We start from the raw sequence: 19,724 nt of genomic DNA on the forward strand, positions 1-19,724 counted from the left end.
GGGGGGAACTTGGTTGCCAGACCACGTGTGTATGTGTAGTACCATTATGTATTGTAGTTACATAGACGGAATCCCTTTAATGAAACTTCGGCTGTCCCTTTGAAAGCACCGCGTTACGTTAACTAATATTTCATCAAGCAACACATCCTGCTATACTGGATGGTTTCGGCGGAGTTTAACAAATTCTGTGGGTGTATTAATGGAGTGATTTTAAGCAAAGAATTCCTAGTACTGCCCGCCTGCGACGCAAATACCCGGCATTCACGACTGGATATGGTAGTTGGTAAAACGGCGATACACCGAGGCAAGAAACAGTGTCCAATAATAATATTCCCATGAGAATACGTTATACAGGGTTATTCAAAAGGAATGAACCGATTTCATGACGTATTGCTTCAGTTCTCAAACGTCGTCATGGAATGAGTAAGTGACCATTTGAAAGAGGAGTTATCTAAGTTGTGAATGGCTGCCACAAGGGCGCTGAAGTCGCGTCGTCCTTCCGGCGACGTTCAGTTGTTTACCCTCGGAATGACGAGTCCTCAGCAAAAGGAGTTCTGCGTTCTCGAGTTCGCGAAAACAAATTCGGTTGTGACGGTGCAGCGTGCTTTTCGAAGGCGATTCGACATTAATTCGCCCTGTCCTAAGAACATTCGACGGTGGTTTCGGCAATTTCAAGAGAGTGGGTGTCTGTGTAAAGGAAAATGTCCAGGACGACCACGAGTTTCGGAGGAACAAGTGGCGAGAATCCGTGCTGCGTTTGAGAGGAGCCCGTGGAAGTCAACAAATCGAGCTAGCCATGAGCTTGCGATCCCTCAATCCACTGTTTGGCGTGTGCTAACAGTACGTCTACATTTGAAACCATACAGACTGCAGCTCGTTCAGGCACTTACCAATGACGACAGAAGGAAGCGGATGGAATTTTGCGATTCGATGCTGGAGATGACGGAAGACGAAACCTTCATTTCGCGTTTAATTTTTAGTGATGAAGCGACTTTTCATTTGAGCGGCACAGTCAGTCGTCACAATGTGCGTATTTCGGGAACAGAGCACCCACATGAAACAATTGAGCACGAAGGATATTCCCCTAAGGAACGTCTTCTGTGCTGTGTCTCAGGACAAGGTTTATGGTCCCATTTTCTCTGAAGGAAACACCGTTACAGGACAAACCTATCTCGATATGCTCCAAAACTGGCTCTTCACTTCACTGCAAGCAGATTCGCATGACTTCATTTTTCAACAAAATGGAGCACCGCCCCATTGGCACCTGATGGTCCGAGCTTTTTTAAATGAAAAAGTGCCCCAGCGATGAATTGGTCGGAAGGGGGCCCAAGACCTTGGTTTTTGTGCTTGGCCTGCGAGATCCCCAGACCTCACCGTGTGTGATTTCTTCCTGTGGGGATATCTAAAAGATCACGTTTATGTTCCACTGCTACCCACTAACCTCGATGACCTTAAACATCGAATAACAACAGCGATTAACTCAGTGCATCGTGATATGCTGATAGCGCCTGGGAGGAATTCTCTTATCGCATTGATGTTGCCCGTGCTGCAGATGGTGGCCACATTGAACAATTGTAAGACAGGAAATAAAAGTTGATTGTGAGTAGAATACTTGTGACTTGGCTGGAGTTTTGTATTACTTTCATTTAATAAAATATTGCGTAATAAAATCGGTTCATTTTTTTTAATAACCCTGTACAATTTATTTATCTGTAACAATTCAGATCTCTAATTAGAATGATCAAGACAAGGAGGATGAGGTAGGCAGGGCATTTAGCACGAATGGAGGAGTGCATATAGGATTTTGGTGGGAAAGCCAGAAGGAAGACCACTGGGAAGATCAAGGCGTAGGTGGGTGGACAATATTAAAATGGATTTTAGAGAAGTAGGATGGGAATGTATGGATTGGATTGATGTAGCTCAGGATAGGGACCAGTGGAGGGCTCTTGTGAACACAGTAATGAACCTTCGGGTTCCATAAAATTCTGGGAAGTTCTTGAGTAGCTGCACAATTGACGGCTTCTCACGAAGGGCTCAGCTCCATGAGTGAGTGTGAGGTCCATATAAAATTCCAAAATGCCGTAAGACCGTGCGCAGGTAGTGCATACAATATACGTACTATAAGGTAGTTACCTGTCCCATTTCTTCTCTTTTGTTATGTAACGTTGCTGTTGTGTGATGTTGCCCAATACTTCATTAAGTGTAGGCCTGTAGCATACGAGTACACGCTGATGCTTGACTGCAATTTAAACACGCGCAAATGGAAAATAACTTCTAACTTCATTTCGTAACACGCTTTTAAGATTTACCTGTCCCTGTAGGCACATTCTCTGTGTTAAGCGTCGTTGTCTGGTTGACGTTGATGCGAGATGTAGTTAAACTTGTAACTTTCTGTACTAGCTGATTCTATCAGCGGCTCACATTAACTTCAGCCGCCTAAGCATTGTAATCGCATCCAGTTTGTGGGCATTAATTTTTGTTCTGATGCCCTGTCATTGTGTCGTTACATGAATGAGAAATAAACAACCCCGGAGTCACTGTGTATGTAATGTAGAAGTAATCATTATTTGTATGTTTGCAATTCATATTTGATGATGACGTTTTTCCAGTATAAGTAGGTTCTCCAGTTCACTGACGCACTGTTTTCGGTTAGCTGCTGGACAGTGAAGGTCGACTATAAACGGAGGCGTTTTATTTATTTTATCTTTGTTTTTAATACGTTAATGGCCCAGACTATATACAGCATTGAATTGTAGGATAGTTAGTGAATAATGGATTGAAAAGGATGCGGACGTAACCAAATTTGAGCTACTGTTCCAGCTGCAACGAATACACAAGCAACAATAGAAGAATTGTTGGACACGTGATTTTCAGTCGTGAATAGGCAATTAGTTCTTCCCAGAACTTCATGTTAGTTTCTGTATCCTGCCGTGTGTTAGTAGAACTGTTTTAATAACCGTCTGCGCAGTTAATTGATTTGTTTCTATCATATTATCAGGTGTTATAAAAGTCTATAAATAAAAAACTCTTCTTAATGAAGGGCTGTGGTATTAAAAATCCTTACTAAGAATGAGATCAAATTATACGAGTATCCGCCAGAAGGCATAGAACCTGCCTGATGTTGAAATGCGTTAGGGAACGCCACCCATGTTAATATGGAAGTCGACCAGGTGAGTCGGAAGCCCAGATACAGTGGTGTCCATCTCATGCTAAGTCAGAGAGCGTGTACACTTCTGCTCCCTTTGCAGGAGGCTGCTAATTTGAAACATGATAACCGCAGCCGGATATCCGCGACCACGTTATACTGAGTACTGACAGCTGTGCAACTGAGGGGTTCCTCGTTGTCATCATAGAGCCTGCAGCCGGAGATCCGCGACCACGTTATGCTGAGTACTGACAGCTGTGCAACTGAGAGATTCCTCGTTGTCATCATAGAGCCTGCAGCCATATCTTGTCCTTACCTCGTTCCATCACTTTCACATCCCCACCATAAAAAAATCAAACTCCGTAGCCTGTAGTCCGCAAGCTAATTATAGCAACCAAGCGACCTCCGCTTGTCGGCGAAGTTAGTACCAACTTTAGCGAATAGAGGGTGTCACGTGGTCAGCGCAACGGTTCTCCACAGCCGTTAATATCGGTTTCCTAGACCGGATCCGCTATTGCCTTCAAATAGCTCCTCAGTTATCCTCATGAGGCTGAGCGGACCCCGTTCCAGACCCACTACTTCTCAGAAAATCTGGTAGCGCCGGGAATCGGACCCGGAACCTCTGGATCTGTAGTCAGGAACACTGACCACTAGACCACAGAGGCGGTCACACCCAAACCATCTAAATTCAAAATACATTTCAATAATGTTCTCTAACCCCACCCCCCAGAGGTAGTGAGTTGCGTTATCGGAACCTTTTAGCACTTAGCGGTATGCATGTTTATTCGTTTGTCGACCCTTGTTTGCCTCCGACGCTTGTATTGTAGATATCAGTTGGTCGACTTTTAAGACATTTAATTTAACAGCCTGCTTTTCTAGGTCTTTCCGTCTTTATACACTTTAGATACTCCCTACTCATTACTCCCTAGATGTACTTTGCTGACTGGCGAATTACTTATTTGCAAATAACTATATGACTAATTTTTACTGAACTGCACGTTTCTGTATTGGCTGGACTGAGATGAATCAACCACACGAGTCCTCATCTCGGTATCGAACTCGCTGACATCTGCAGTATCCACATGGCGACCGTTGGAACTTCTGGGATAAAAGTCACACTTCATATCAAGTTTTATTGGATCAGTGCTTAAGAATAAGTAGAAAATGCCCAACATGGCGACTTCGCGGAACATTTTGTTGCTGTAAATTATTATAATGTTAGACGTGAAATATGCATTGTGACACCGCAGGTTGTGTATGAAGTCGTGTCATGTTTCGATACTGTCTTTTGATTGTAAAATTTTGAAATCCTGGACAGATGACGCGGATTTGAGTTCAGTTGCAGCGTCACGCTTTCTGCAGAACGGTTCCAATTCAGAGTATGGAACGCAAGTTACAAAATACATATTTTCTTATAAGGAACTTTCAAGTTCTGACTCCAAAGGTTAACCAAGACAATAGCGAATGCTTGTAACGCTCGTGTAAAGGTATAAGTTAGGACAGAAATGCCATGCATCTTTCCATCAGTGTGGTATAATTTTAATTTCTCTTTGGCCAAGAATAGTATCGCTCCAAAACTAATGTTGCAGGTCTGTGTTTTATGAAGTTGGCGATTATAAACCGCACCACAACAAAGTTAACCTGTGCAGGACAGGTACCCCTCGCTTTATGTGACTTATGTCCCGAAGAGAAGACGCAAAGTGTGAAATCGCATATATCGAACATAATATCACCATAAAAATCAAGGGAATTGTGTGAGGCCTTTAACAAAATGTATCAGAAAATTCTTTCTGCTACTTAAACTGATTGTATTGTGCGGTACAGTAGGCGTACGCCCTTCTTCTTTTAGTAATATTTGTCATTTCAGTATTAGTAAATTGTGCATAGAATGTTTATGTATTCGAATAATGCGCAGAAAACGTGCGCCTCTGATTCAGAATCACCATTTGTTCGGGGATAACCACACTTTGTCTTTCTGTCGCTCTCTCTGTCTCTCTCTCACTTTCACACACACACACACACACACACACACTAAGAAACATATTATCAGGATGTATTTTCAGTGTTGTTAAATAATGTGTATGTAACAATCGCGACTCATCGATGTCATGGTAGATGGCTTGCCAGATGGACGAGTGTCGACAGCTGGGCGATCAGTCAGTGGACGAGTTGTCGAGGGGCGTGGTTGAAGAATAACATGAAACGGGTGAGACGGAACTGCGGGCATTACTGACCTCTTGTACTTGCCCCAGACTATAGATGATGGTGACTGTGGAGCAATTGGTGGAATGAAGATTGGCAAGGGAAACCGAAGTACTCGGAGAAAACCTGTCCTAGCGCCACTCTGTCCACCACAAATCCCACATGACCAGACCCCGGCTCGGAGCCGGGCCGCCGCGTTGGAAAGCCAGCGACCAACCGCCCGAGCAATAGCGCTGCCCTATAAAGCAGGTGATTGTAGTAGATTGAACTGGATGAAAGAATGCCCACTGATCTATCTGTGTGTTCAGAGTCCAATAGCAGACATTACAGCGATCCAAATTGTCCGTTGTTCGTAGGTTCGTTTCTGACTCTTTCACAGTTGTAACCGTGAAGACATTTAAAGAGAAGAGAGACAGTAGGATATGATGGAGGAAGAGTAAAGAAAGAAGGAAGAGAAAGAGAATATGAAAATAAGATCGTTCTTTTTATATCTGCATATCTACAGTGTTCATAGAAGCATCGATCCATGAAATCCAACTTCTTCCTTCTGACCTGGGCCTTAAAGGGTTAATTGTTTTGAACTTCATTTCAGGTAATTGCTTTATTCAGAGGTGATTTTTTGCTCTGTCGTGTTGGGTCGATGCCTCGGAAGGTTTTGTTTTTGTTTTACTGAGGTTAAATACAAGAGATGCAAACTATTAAAAATGTTCCATTCACCTCAAGACCCTGTATTAAATGGTGGTCATTGTCACTTGCACTTCAGAAATTCGTGTGTCCCCTGTTTTGATATCGATTGTTAGGAAATGAGAAGTACAAGGGTGGGGTAGCTTTCAATGGAATGGACTTCATGTCAGTTATAATGAACCTTTGTAATCTGATTCAATTGTTGTTTAGGTAAATTTGATTTGTTTCATTCTGGTCCCTCACACTAACAAATTACAAAGACAAAGCAACTCCGTCCAGTGTGACTATTGAAGTTTTTACTATTTGAAAACTTAACACCCTTACATGTTTCGGTCCCTATAGACCATCATCAGAAGGGACATCGATACTTTTTGGAAACTACTATCACATTGGGTGTTTTGAGTGTTAAAATACATACATACACTGTTTGTAGTGCACAATATATACAAAATCCAACTTTTCCAAAACTACAGCAGCCTTCTTGATATATTAAAAGTTTTTAGAACTTTGTTATTTGAGTTAAAATTTAGAAACTAAATAGGTTCGTGTCCCTTCTCCTATCGTCGGCACAAGTTCAGCCCCCATCAAGGAAGACGATAGGAGAAGGGACACGAAGCTACTTGGTTTATAAATTTTAACTCAAATAACAAAGTTCTAAAAACTTTTAATATACCAAGAAAGCTGCTGTAGTTTTGGAAAAGTTGGATTTTGTATATATTGTGCACTACAAACAGTGTATGTATATGTGTTTTAACACTCAAAACACCTATTATGATAGTAGTTTCCAAAAAGTATCGATGTCCCTCTGATGATGGTCTATAGGGACCGAAACATGTAAGGGTGTTAAATTTTCAAGTAGTAAAAACTTCAATAGTCACACTGGACGGAGTTGTTTTGCCTTTGTAAGTTGTTTAGGTAGTTTGACGAAAGTGATGGTATAAGCCAGTATATCTCACAAAATAAGCGGATTAGTTACAATTAATACACCGATAAAGATCTCTTATCTCTTATCTCTTAAAGATCTCTTATATCTATGAGCTCAGCTGTGTTTAATTGGCTATGAATCTTATCCCATGAAATAATTCACCGTGGTTAAGTCTACAGTGCATAGTTCAAACAGAGCGAAGGTTAGTTCGCTGTTGCGCATGCGTAGACATATTATTCACAAGGTTGTGTATGTAGTTGATCTGTGGTTTTGTATGTATTGTGACCGATTGTGACGTTTCAGTGAGCGGCCAGACTTCGAGGCGTGTGGTTACATTGCGAGTTTTAGACATAGTTGAAGAAAGCATGAAGCTGGAAGGTGCTAGTGTTGAGGATGACTCTTACAGTGGTCTTGTTGGTGACAGGAAGGGGTCGGTGAAGGTGACCATCACTCCGTGCCAGCCCAGACAGCTGACGCACCTTCCGAAGAGGCAGCCTGTGGACATCGGCTTCAGTGACCTGACCTATACCGTCTCTGAAGGCAGGAGAAAAAGTAAGTACTGAGCATTTTAAGGAGCCAGGATAACGTAGTCGGTATAGCGACTAGCTATGGGCTGGATGGCCAAGGGGTCGGAGTTCGAATCCCGGTAGGGTCAAGAATTTTCTCTACTCCATGTCGTTCAGACCGGCTGTGGGGTCCACCCAACCTCCTCTTCAATGGGTACGGGGGGCTCTTTCCTGGGGGGTAAAACGGCCATGGCGTGAAGCTGACCACTTACCTCCAGCTAGTGCCGAGGTGAAGAAAATGTGGATCTGTACATCCACTCCCCCATACGCTTTAATGGCGTGGTGCTTAATTAGTTAAGCACAGGGACAGCTTAACCTTTATTTAGCATTTTAGCGTCGATATGTTTGTCATGTAGTTCAGAAACTGTTGTCTCACGTCTCTTTTTGGAACAACAGAGCATCAAGATACATAAAGCAGTGGCCTTGCCAGTTGTTTTCTATTATCTTCTGTATAGTACGTGATTGCCGCCTTTCCGGGAAGAACATAAATATTTTGAACCAGATGTGTAGAAAATAATTGGACCTAGCTGGATTAATTATACAGATACTGATATGTTGGACATTGACCATTATCTCGCATATATTTTGATTCACATGACAGTTTGGTACTTAGCTCTGTTCCCGTCTTCAGGTGGTCGGTAGTCATAGTACGTACTAACAGGTTTGTTCGTACTTGTTCTTAATTTAGTATTAGTTACGGCATTTTGAATTGAACCCTAAACCTTTAGAACAGGCATGTCAAACTCAACTTGTACAGAGGGCCACCTCAGCCCTATAAATAATAGTCCAGGGCCGCACTTCAAAATAGAAATATACATTAGATTTTGATACAAGGAAATTTAAATCTATTTATTATTTAGGAATAATTTCAATATAATTACCTAAAGTCACATATCTTACAGTTTTAAAAAGCAAGAAAATGCCATTTTTGACAAGTATCAAACAGCTTTTCAATATGTAAAAATAGAGATTAGACAAGAAATTATGTTAGAAATAGCAGAACACTGAATTTCCTGCAGCCTGCTAATTTATGTCTGCGTGAGACTTCTTGTCTTCTGGTCTGTTGGAAAATTGTCTTTACAAAAAATATTTCTATTAAAATTTTAATATTGATTTTAATATCAGTTAGCTCTAAAAGTTGAGGGGCCGCATGTTTGACACGGCTGCTTTAGAATATTAGGCTATTATGCTAATTACTAGACGAGCATGCAACCCAAGGGAAATTATTCCTGGGCCATTTGATGGTGTAGAAAATCATCTGAAAATAGAAGCAACTGTGGAAATCTATCATATACTTCAGACAGTGGACAGTTCCAGCAGTTTAGTGGATTAGCCAGTGACTCAAGCCTTTATCTAATCATCTTAAGAACAGAAAAGACATTTACTTTCACGAAACCTTGCACTTTCTTACGACGGAAAAGTCGGGCGTTGGAAGATCTTGAACTCTGTGAAGACATACGCAAAATTTGCAGACGATTGATGTGGGAATTTTTTTCCTCATATAAGGGCGCAGACGATCCTATTAAGTGGGGCCTGTTAGAAAGAGCGAGCCTCAATAACTCGCCCCAGCACAAAGGATCTCATTCTAACGGTCTCAGCTCACAAATACAGCAGAACCATTTCTCTCCTTATACCTCTTGACGAAAACAGCCGTTCCAGAAACGTTATGTGTGTTGCATAGTCATATACCCAGTCAGTTGGAATTTTCCAACAATATTCTCATAATGGAGTGCTCATTGTTACAAAATTTTTAAACTAGAGTTTCCCACATCGTGATTTGCGAAAGAATCGAAGTGGCCCGCTTCAGTCTTCAAGGTTAAGGTATTCTGTTTATGCACGAATAAGCGCGTGATTTGCATGTCAAATTCCTTATATTATTTTACGTTTAAAAAATGACGGGTTTGTAACTATTGATGAAATGTCACTCTCAGTCAATTACGAATTATTTAAATATTTCGTTTAATATTCGGGCATGCAGTGAACTAGTTTGGCGTAGAAGAAAGCAGTCTTCTGGGATTTGGCACCGTGTATAAGTGGTGTTAACCGACGTTTCGGAGGAACGTATCGCCTCCATCTTCAGGGTAGAAGAAAAAAAAAGTATAAGAAATCTGCAAGCGACAAGACCGTGAGAACGGNCAAATCTTACATAGTTTGGCGTAGATTGAATCAGTACCTGAAGATGGCACTTTTGTGCCGAAACATGTAGTGCGAGTGAGAAGAGGGGATAGATGAGTGTATATACTGGAAGACGGAAGAAATAAATCATGGACTTAAATCAGTGCAACAGGACGCTAAAATATAACATTATTAATATTCGGGTGTTTCGATGAGAGTGCACGAACTAAGACGTCTGTGATAGAAAATAGAATGGGAACCCCGTTTTGGACAGTAGGCGGTTTATGTATCACAAATACTACTTGAGACCTCGCTGAAAATAGCTTGAGATGGCTCGCGTACACATACACGGTAAAATGTATAACAAATCATAATGTTAATGTTATACATACACGTATATATTAATAATACAGCTGTGCTGTTGTAGACCTGATAACTGACGGTTGGATTCAGTCCAATGGTTTGAGGACATAGACGAGGACCTAGGACCTGTGTACCTTGAGTCACCAGAAGGCCTATGCTGGGCTCCCAATTCTGTAGTGTTACGTAAATTTAAATGTATGCCGAGTTGCCCTTTCATAACGGGCAGAGGTACCTTGCATATTGTGAGCTCTATATTTTCACGTGATTGAGTGAATATATACGGGTTTTGGATTGGTAATTTCATTCACTGAACTTTTACAGCTCCATGACTCCAAGTAATTATAACCGTTTCACTAATTCACACACACTTTACAGATGCTAGAGCTCACACTGAAGTGGTCTCAGCCTGTTGTGCTTTAACCAGTCTTCTTGTAAGGCTTCCAACGGCGGACGTTTCCCTTTCTCTTGGTTCCCGAACTGTCACCGTCCTCAGCTGCAGTAAGTCGCGACAAACTACCTCAGAGGCAGAGTTACTTTACGACTGGCGGTTTACCGCCAGTCAGTTCGTCAAGGCGCCAAGCACCTTGAGACCCACTACCAGAATTTTATTTTCAGCTGAGCACTTGCGGTTGTAGTCCTTATGTAACATCCTCTCTGCCTAGAGGATAGGACTATCGTTTGCAGTTTCTGCTGGGCCTCTCCAGTTCAGTCATTCTGGGATCCTAGTCCAGCATGACTTATGACCATAGTTTACTGTCTCAGATTGGAGACTCCCCCAGCCTGGAAGACCAGGTTCCCGTATTTATGTCTCCCAGGAACAGGGTGGCCCAGATGTACCCCAGGCACTGGGTTCTATTCTCCTCGTCTCCTACAACTCCTAGGGCGACGGTGGAGGTATTCGAACCAACCTCCACACAGTGTATCTCGACAAACTAGCCTTTTCCTGCTTGTAACATCTCGGCACGGATCGCATAGATAACATCGCTACTCTTATTGTATCCAATTGTTGTCGCGGAAACATGCTTATTTGGCGAGCCGTTATTTTGTGGAAGCTGCTGTATATTTGCTTATCTCGCGGTCGTTGCGCAGCAACGGGTCTATACGCCACATTGTTCCCTTCTTAAGGCTGTACGTCCCGAATAGTCTACAGGCGTGCTGACGTTTCTTCTTTACTGAGAGTTGTGCTTGTGACGTCTGTTATTGGTCTCGCCTTCCTTCCCCGTGGCTCGGTTCTCACCGTGATTACTCTCCAACTGCTCCCTCCTTAAGGCCGAACGTCCCAATTGGTTCCCTGATAAGGTGCGAGCCGGTCCAGGTGTACCACTATGAACCTCGATCTAGGGATTCTCTGGATCTTGTATACCACATCATTTATCCGGGTGACTACCTTCTACGGGCCCTCCCATGAGGATTGGAGAGATCACGATCACGCTGTACAGGTACGCGAGGCATGACTCGTAAGTGAGGGCTCTTGAAGACGGTCTCCATTAACCGCTAAAACGTCGATGAAGCGTTGCAGAGGCCAAGAGGCATGGCCGTGAAGTGTCATAGCCCCTGACCCGTCGAGAACGCAGTCTTCTCCCTGTCGTCTGGATGCATATCCATCTGCCAGTAACTACTCTTGAGGTCCAGTCAGTCAGTCAGTCAGTGCGTCGAGAGTTGATGCGGTTGGGGTCAGGACAGTTCGGGAACCCGGAGGAAGGGTAACGTCCGCCGTTAGAAACAGTTAACAGAAGTCTGGTGAAGACACAGGAAGCTAAGAAGACTTGAGTGTGTGTGCGCTATAGTGAATTATAAAGCGTGTGAATTAGTGCAACGGTTATAATTTCTTGTAGTCACGGATCTATAGGAGTTCAGTAAATCCAATTACCAATTCAAATTCCGTCTGTAGTCACTCTGTCATGTGACAATTTCTGACTCCATTTGTCACATGATGGAGGGAATATATACGGGGTTTGGATTGTTAATTGGATTTATTGAACTCTTTACACATCCTTGACTACAAGCAGTTATAACCTTTTCACCAATTCACACGCTTCACAGTTCACTAGAGCACACACTCAAGTCTTCTCAGTCTGCTGTGTCTTCACCAGTCTTCTGGTAACGGCTTGTCTTGCTTATAACATCTTGGCACGGACCGCATAGAGAAAAAACACCCTTACTCTTATTGTATCCAGTTACCTTGGAAGCATGCCTGTTTGCGGAGCCGTTACTTAGTGACGGCTGTTGCATATCTGCTTAGCTCGCGGTCGTTGCCCAGCAGTGGGCCTAAATGCCATAATATTGTGTTTCGGTTTGTTATGGGGTCGCGAATCCCGTTCACCCTCAGTTCTTGAAAACGAGCTAATTTGTTGACCAACGCAAAAAAAAAAATATAAATAAAATTGATATCCATGATGAAACATTAAGATAATACTGAACTTGGGAAAGCATGTTATCGAAATCCTTATCTCCATGTTCCAGTGCCGTAGTTCTCTGGTCTCTGCATATATTTGCAGGTAAGAAAGTTGTTAGGAGCCTAATTAATGACAGGGGTATGAAAACAACCGTGTTTTGAACCCAGTAGGGACGTTGAAAATGTTTTCCTCTGCCACGCCTATAAGAGTCCGGAGCCTACTAAGCCCGTGCACAGTAGACACCGCTGTTTTCCCGTCAAGAATGAAGTTGGCCTGAGCATGACGCTGACTACTCATCTCCATTCATTACTGAGGGAATGGGTCGTGTTTTATATCCACCCTTTCTTACGCTTCCCGCATGTTCGTCCATTCTTTATTTCACTTCATCCGTTCATTCATTCGTTATTTCTGAACACCTAATTTTCATTTCGTGCATCCTGTTGCGTTATTATATACAATTTCTTTATTACAGTCCGTCACAACACAATATAAAGGTCAAGGCTAAAATTAGCTTGATACATGTAAGATTTGAGGCTTTCACGGCGGTGACTATGAAGAAAGCAGTCTTCTGGGCTTTGGCGCCGTGTATATGTGGTGTTAACCGACGTTTCGGAGGAACGTATCGCCCCCATCTTCAGGGTTGAAGAAAAAGTATAGGTAAATCTGCAAGCGACAACACCGNTTGATACATGTTTCGGTTATTAAAGCCATCATCAGGCAAACACACGACCACCATATTCACACACCACTGAACTGCAATTACAATGATAAAGCTCAACACTTGATAACGTGTCTGGAGTCCACAAGAGACGCTTCTATGGAAACATTAGAATAGACCGTTGCATTGGAAACAACAATTGCCCCATTGTAGTTCTACCAGGAATCTCCACGGTTACGAGAATACGCGAAGGTTCCCACAGAGACAACGCGATAACAATGGATTATTGCGTAGGAAACGCTTAGCCAACAAAGCGACGTTTCCACTGTTATAACAAAGGGTTCGTTGCCTAACAGCGGGCAAGGTTATAAACAGCCCAGCTTCGACACGAAGCCTTCAGTGTCGGAATAGTCTTCGGAGAAGAGAGTCTTCATCGAGCCAGCTAAGAAGCCAGCCGTCATCCAGCCTCCGGAGAAGAGAGTCTCGGGCCAGCCTTCGGAGAAGAGAGTCCAGTGTCTCGCCGAATATTGTGAGCAGTGATTGTAACACTGCAAGTGTGATGATTGTAAAGTGTGTGTAAGGCGAGCGATAAGAATAAACTCGCTATATCAAAGAACGGCGTGAACTTATTTGTAGCGTTATACGCCCAACACTTGATAATACATTATAAAATACAAGGTATAAAAGTGCAATGAACTGCAAACTTATTAAAACGAAAGTTATGACTTAAAATGAGGTTAAAACTCTTATGTGATATTCTATATCGTCAAGTCAATTTGTTGCATTTTTGTTATATTCTCGCAGATATAATGGTATATTCAGACTTGTATACATGTAATAAACTGCTTGGAGGCCGTGGTGTAGATGTAATATAGTTTTGACGTTAATTGTTTGGCCGGTGCCTCACCTTACAGTGTATTTGTCCGTTCTGTAGGGAATGTAGATTGCAGTCTATAAGCATNATATATATATATATATATATATATATATATCTGTGTGTGTGATCTACCAGATTTTCAATTAATATGGTTCGCTGGGTCGCTGGTTTCCAGATTTCGTGAGAATATGTTTCGTTTTGAGCCCTAGGCTTATTTTGCATCGAGTCTTTGCATGACTGGATGTTTATTCCATACAGGATTTTGTGAATGTTGAAACTTCGGTTGTGCCGGATACGCTTGTCGATCTGCTATTTAACGTCGGTACATGTTGCAGACGATGGCGGGCTAGATCGCCCATCGTTAGTAGCACTCATGCGCTCTTTTCTGAATCTCTCCACGTAAATTTTTCTCTGGCTCATACAAGAATTGCCATCCTGAACCATCATGTATCCATAAATGTCAGTGGTTTTCACACCCTATGGCGACAAGTAGGCTGCCCGATTTCCATAGTTCTTTGGTGCATTTAAACCTACCACAGTGATATCACTGCTCAGAGGAGAGTAAAACCAACTGGGCTCAAATGAGAGAGGAGTGTACGTATTCGCCGTACGAGAGGAGGTAAAAGAGATAAAAGAGAAAAGGCAAAACTATTCCTGTAACAGGTCATGGAGGCCCATAGGGCTGTGAGACGTGGAGGTTCCTACATTTTCTAGACAGTCGGCTCACAGATGGCGGTGAGGTCAGCCTTACGCGCCGGCCTCCCTTTACCCCCAAGAGGATTCCTGGTACTCATTTCTGTTAAGGGCTTGGTCGACCCCAAGGCCATAGTGCGACTGGAAGGATTGGGCCATTTGAAAAATATTCCTCGTGTTTTTCAGTGCTGCTAATACCAAATTTGTACCTCGAATTTCGTATAAATTTGACATACATTTGTACATCTCTTCTTGGGTATTGTTCTGCCGGAGACGTAGCACACGTACGTACTGTCCTCCAAGGAAGAAAAGGCGACCCAAGTGGTGAGTCAAACTGGTTAGGTATACACCGAGCTTCCTGGCACCAGCGGCAAGGCAGGAGCCACCCGATAACCATTCCAAGTTCTAGCTTGCACAGTATACGCGTGCGGACCGAGATATTTTTGTTATTGCTAGTGGAGTGGTACTAAATCCCTTGTACTGCGGCCACTTCTGGCCTATTGTACCAGCCCCAGATGATAGGTGAGGGTGACTGTGGAGCAATTGGTGGAATGAAGATTGGCAAGGGAAACCAAAGTACTCGGAGAAAACCTGTCCCAACGCCACTTTGTCCACCACAAATCCCACTTGACCAGACCTGGCTTGAGCTATGGCGCGGCCACGGACCGAGATAAGTGCCGTGCCTTCTCGCTGTGGCAGTGAAGCCGGCAGTACACATAGCTATTGACAATTCTTCTGTTGGATTTGAAGATCTCACAGAGGTGACCATGAAAAGTACAGTCTTTTGGAATGTAACCTCGTGTAGTTCGAACCATGCGGCGTTGCAACCCAGAAGTTCGTATTCTTCGATAAGCCTTTCAACAGTTAACCTTTGGGTATCGGGGGTCACACACGTGATGGGTCACACTCCCACGGGTGTTCTATCTCGACACATATAATAACCCTGTGTCAGCTGCGGCAGAAACCAAAACCTTAATGAGAAGAAGGGGTAAGTGCGTAAATGCAAGCAGTGCACTGCAGCCCATCTGCGTGCCACATTAAGACATTGCTGCATGATCTTGGCGCACCACTCGCTGGTTACAAAACAAAAACTCCGTGGTTTTAGTCCGCAAGCGAACTATACCGACCGAGCGAACTCCGCTTGTCTTCGAAGTTGGTGCCAACTTTAGCGGTTGCGTGGTCAGCGCAACGAATCCCCACTGCCGTTAATTTGGTTTTCTAGACCGGAGCCGCTATTTCCTTGAAATAGCTCCTCAGTTATCCTCAGGAGGCTTAGTGGACCGAGTTCCAGACCAACTACCTCTCAGAAAATCTGATAGCGCCGGGAATCGAACTCGGACCTCTGGGTCTATAGCCAGGAACTCTGATCATTAGACCACAGAGGCGGTCATTCGCTGGTTACAGGAATTACTAATTCTGCCAAACAATAATGTGTCCGAAAAAGTTCGTCTTCTGGGATATAACGCCGTAGAAAGTCAGTCGACGTTTCGGAGGAACATGTCGCTTCTGCAGGGCTCTTCATGCTGGTTTCTTGCTTGACATATTCTTCGTACTGAAGATGGAGGCGACATGTTCCTTAAACGTCGGATAACTTTCAACGGACTGCACGCCGTTATATCCCAGTAAGCGGAACCCTTTGAGAATCTGAAATCCTGAATAATATCTCTTGCCATTTTCATGAAAAGATGCTTATTTAGGGGAGGAGCTTGTAACCTGATTTCTCTCTCTCCCTCCCCAGTACTGGATGTTACGATTTGTTTGTGGGTAGGCGAAGCTGTGGCTCTTGTAAAGCAATGTTTCGTATGTCTGAAACGCCTTTCTAAGTTCTAGGCCCCTTCTCACCACGGCATGACGCATCGTCACGTTGAGAAAACAGACGCGCTCCGCATTTGCACGAAGAGGGTGTTCAGAAAGCAGTTGCAGGGCGGGTTTCCAACTTTAGTTTAAAATGAAACTGCACCGTTACGAAATGTCGTACGAGGAGGATGGCTCAGAACGGGGCCCAATGGCCGGGCCCTTGTGAACACGGCATTGAATTTTTCGTGATAGCAACACGTATGGAAACTGTACCCTGAGCTTCACCGCACCTTCTCACACATTGTTATTTGACAGTTCATCGTCGCAGGAGGCAAAGTTCATAAACCTCGCCGTCACGCTTGGTGATGCTTATTCACATATATCGTTAAAACTATTGGGACTTTAAATGTATTCTGTTTGTATGAGATAACCGTTTGTTTTTTAGTCCCGTTTACATATTAGGGCGAATGGAACTTTGGTCTGTAGGCATGGATTTGTTTACTGGATTTCCCTCGGCAACGGCCAAATTGATCATTTCATGAGCACACTAAACAGAATAAATGAATGTGAAAGCTGTATGGTGGTTTCATAATTTGATGTACGCAGTTCTGCCTCTTTTTTTCAAATGTGAAAAATGATCTGTAGGAGGGAATGCCGTAACTTCACTGAGATTGGGAATAAGGTGCTGAGAAGAATATTTGGACTTAATAGAAACGAAGCTGACCGCCTCTGTGGTCTAGTGGTCAGAGTTCCTGGCTACAGATCCAGAGGTCCCGGGTTCGATTCCCGCCGCTACCAAATTTTCTGAGAAGTAGTGGATCTGGAATGTGGCTCACTCAGCCTCTTGAGGAGCTATTTCAGGGAAATAGCGGCTCCGGTCTAGAAAACCGCAATTAACGGTCGTGGGGATCCGTTACGCTGACCACACGACACCCTCTATCCGCTAAAGTTGGCGCTAACTTCGACAAGTGACGGTCGCTCGGTCGGTGTAGTTCGCTTGCGGACTAAAACCGCGGAGTATGTTTTATTGTAATAGATACGAAGTATTGCTTTACCAGATATTATTGGAGTAGTCAAGTCGAGTATGAGTAGAGCGTAGCATCACGAGGAAGCACAGAAGAAATACGCGTTGATTTGAAAACCTCGCTAGCTAAAGTTCATCATCATCATCCGTTGATTTCCCTGAGGCCAGTCGTGTAGTGACACAATCTCCAGCCTTCTTTCTGTCCACCCTTAAGCGCTGATCTTGTATGTGTGTTCGGTATCTCCCCACTCGATTTCATGAAGCTCGTCTGACATGTCTTCCTCTTCGCCCACATTGTTCTTTATTCAGCAACTTCGTTCTGATGATCTTAATGCGCGATATTACCGTGTATACATAAGATATGTTCAGACCACTGTACTCTTAGGGCGGCCGCACACCAACTGCGCCAAGACAAGCATCAAGACATGACACAAAAGACTCAGTCTTTCTTAATTCGTGATTCGTCAGCATGAAGCTGAGGTCAGCATCATGACTCAGACCGGTGTGCGGCGGTTTTCATAATCTTATTCGTTTCAACTGTGCTACTTTCTTTGCGTCATGTCGCAGACATTGTGTCTTGACTGTTACACGCCTTGACGCGTGCCGGTGTGCGGCCTACCTTGTGTTACAAATTTTCTGTAACTTATTTTAGATCTTGCTAATGTGGTTGGTTTAGATTTTATTCCTACTTGTTCCTTTCTCAGTATTTACTGAGAACTGTCTGTGCTGCATATGCAGGTATCCTAATCTGCTTAGGTCCTTCGTCTCCATTCCATCCTCTGTGTCGGAATTTATTTTAATACAGCTTTAAAATCTTACAAGAGTTGGTGATAAAATGGAGGCGGGCCATCTCCGTCGGTGTAGTCGGTATGCAGGATGAACTACCGAGGAATCAAGGTTCAGGTCCTGACAGGAGTAAGATTTTTCTCTTCTCTATAATGTTGAAATAGGCTCTGGTGCCCACCCACGCTCATGTGCAGTGGATACCGGGTGAAGCGGCAGGGGCGGCTACCCGACTATCCACCTCCATCTGGTGCTGAGATTAAGGTGGTTTAACTGCATCTTGGCGTCCACATAACGTCTTCGTGGTCTGATGATTAATTAATTAAGGGTTAATATAATTATAGGTTTTGGAGTGTGATATAGGTAAGGATGGCGCTTTTATGATCTTGTCTGTAAACGTTTTGGTTATGAAACGGGAAATATTGATCGATTTTATAATTACCTTGAAAGGAGGCACCATACTATGATTTTTGTTACATCACACGTATGCATTATCGACACGTGTTTTTGTCTAAATACGTACATATCGGTTGATTGGTTTAATCTCATTCCTTCAGAGAACTCTGCAAGGCCCAACATGTCCATATAGCTGTTCTCGTACACCTGTTATATATATATTTTTTCCTTTCTGAGGAATTTTCCTCAGTTACAGGACATTGCGTAAGAATTTACGTCAGCAGATGAATCAGTTTCCAGGGTGATTTTCCTCTCTCCAAAAGCGACGATTCTAATCCTCGCAAAGAAGTCCGCCTGCTAACCTGTTAATAACGAGTAGTTCTATGAAAAAAACTTCATCAGCCACACTGGACGGAATTAATTAACTTTTTATAATATTGTTAGTGTGACGGACCAGGATGAAACAGATCAAAGTTCTGTGAACTCTCGCATACTGTCCTTCAAATGTGGAATTCTTTATGGTGAAGCTAACAAAAAGTATGAATTAGTAATTATACTATTCAGCTGTTCGTTTTAGGTGCGTTCGCAACGGAAAACTTGTCCATATCTGCCCGTCTCTGGGTCCTCATTGTAACGATTTGGGACGCGCATAATAGATTTTCATTAAATTTGGTACTGAGTTTTTACAGAATATATGGACACTTTCCGATTTTAATTAAAATGGGACGAACATAACGCACACTTTATGTGAAATCTTACATTCGTTTCTGTACCTATCGCTGTCATAAATTCGATAAATGTTGGTCGAAGAGATGAATCCGTGGAAGAAAAATTGTAGAGAAAAATGAAACGCACATTTTATGCCCAGCACACTTTCCGTTACCGTTGCTGTTTCGGGATGATTAAAAAGTGTTTGTTTAAAAGACATTGGAGCTAATGTTTCCTAACTTATTGGACATAATTTCCATTGGTAGGGTTTCTGGTTATGTTAAAATTGTGAGGTAGGCCTCTATGTGCACTAATCATAGAGATTTTTTTTTAATTGTTCTCATGTAAGAATATTTAAACAGAATTTGCAAGTGTGTCTATGATGTACCTAC

General features: G+C 43.1%; 1 protein-coding gene across 2 annotated transcripts in view; it reads left to right on the top strand.

The window, feature by feature from the left end:
• LOC111872493 (ATP-binding cassette sub-family G member 4) overlaps positions 1-19,724 on the top strand; it is a 94,695-nt gene that overhangs the window by 36,112 nt on the left and 38,859 nt on the right. Inside the window, exon 2 of one of the 2 annotated variants that reach the window (XM_023866467.1) lies at positions 7,381-7,508. In XM_023866467.1, coding sequence (XP_023722235.1) covers positions 7,381-7,508 — 128 coding nt within the window. Of the gene's footprint in view, positions 1-7,245; positions 7,509-19,724 lie in introns of those variants that run through there. The other variant, XM_023866466.2, reaches the window with a different exon arrangement.

The sequence above is a fragment of the Cryptotermes secundus genome, unplaced genomic scaffold (assembly GCF_002891405.2).
Source record: "Cryptotermes secundus unplaced genomic scaffold, Csec_1.0 scaffold537, whole genome shotgun sequence".
In the NCBI taxonomy this organism is placed as follows: domain Eukaryota; kingdom Metazoa; phylum Arthropoda; class Insecta; order Blattodea; family Kalotermitidae; genus Cryptotermes; species Cryptotermes secundus.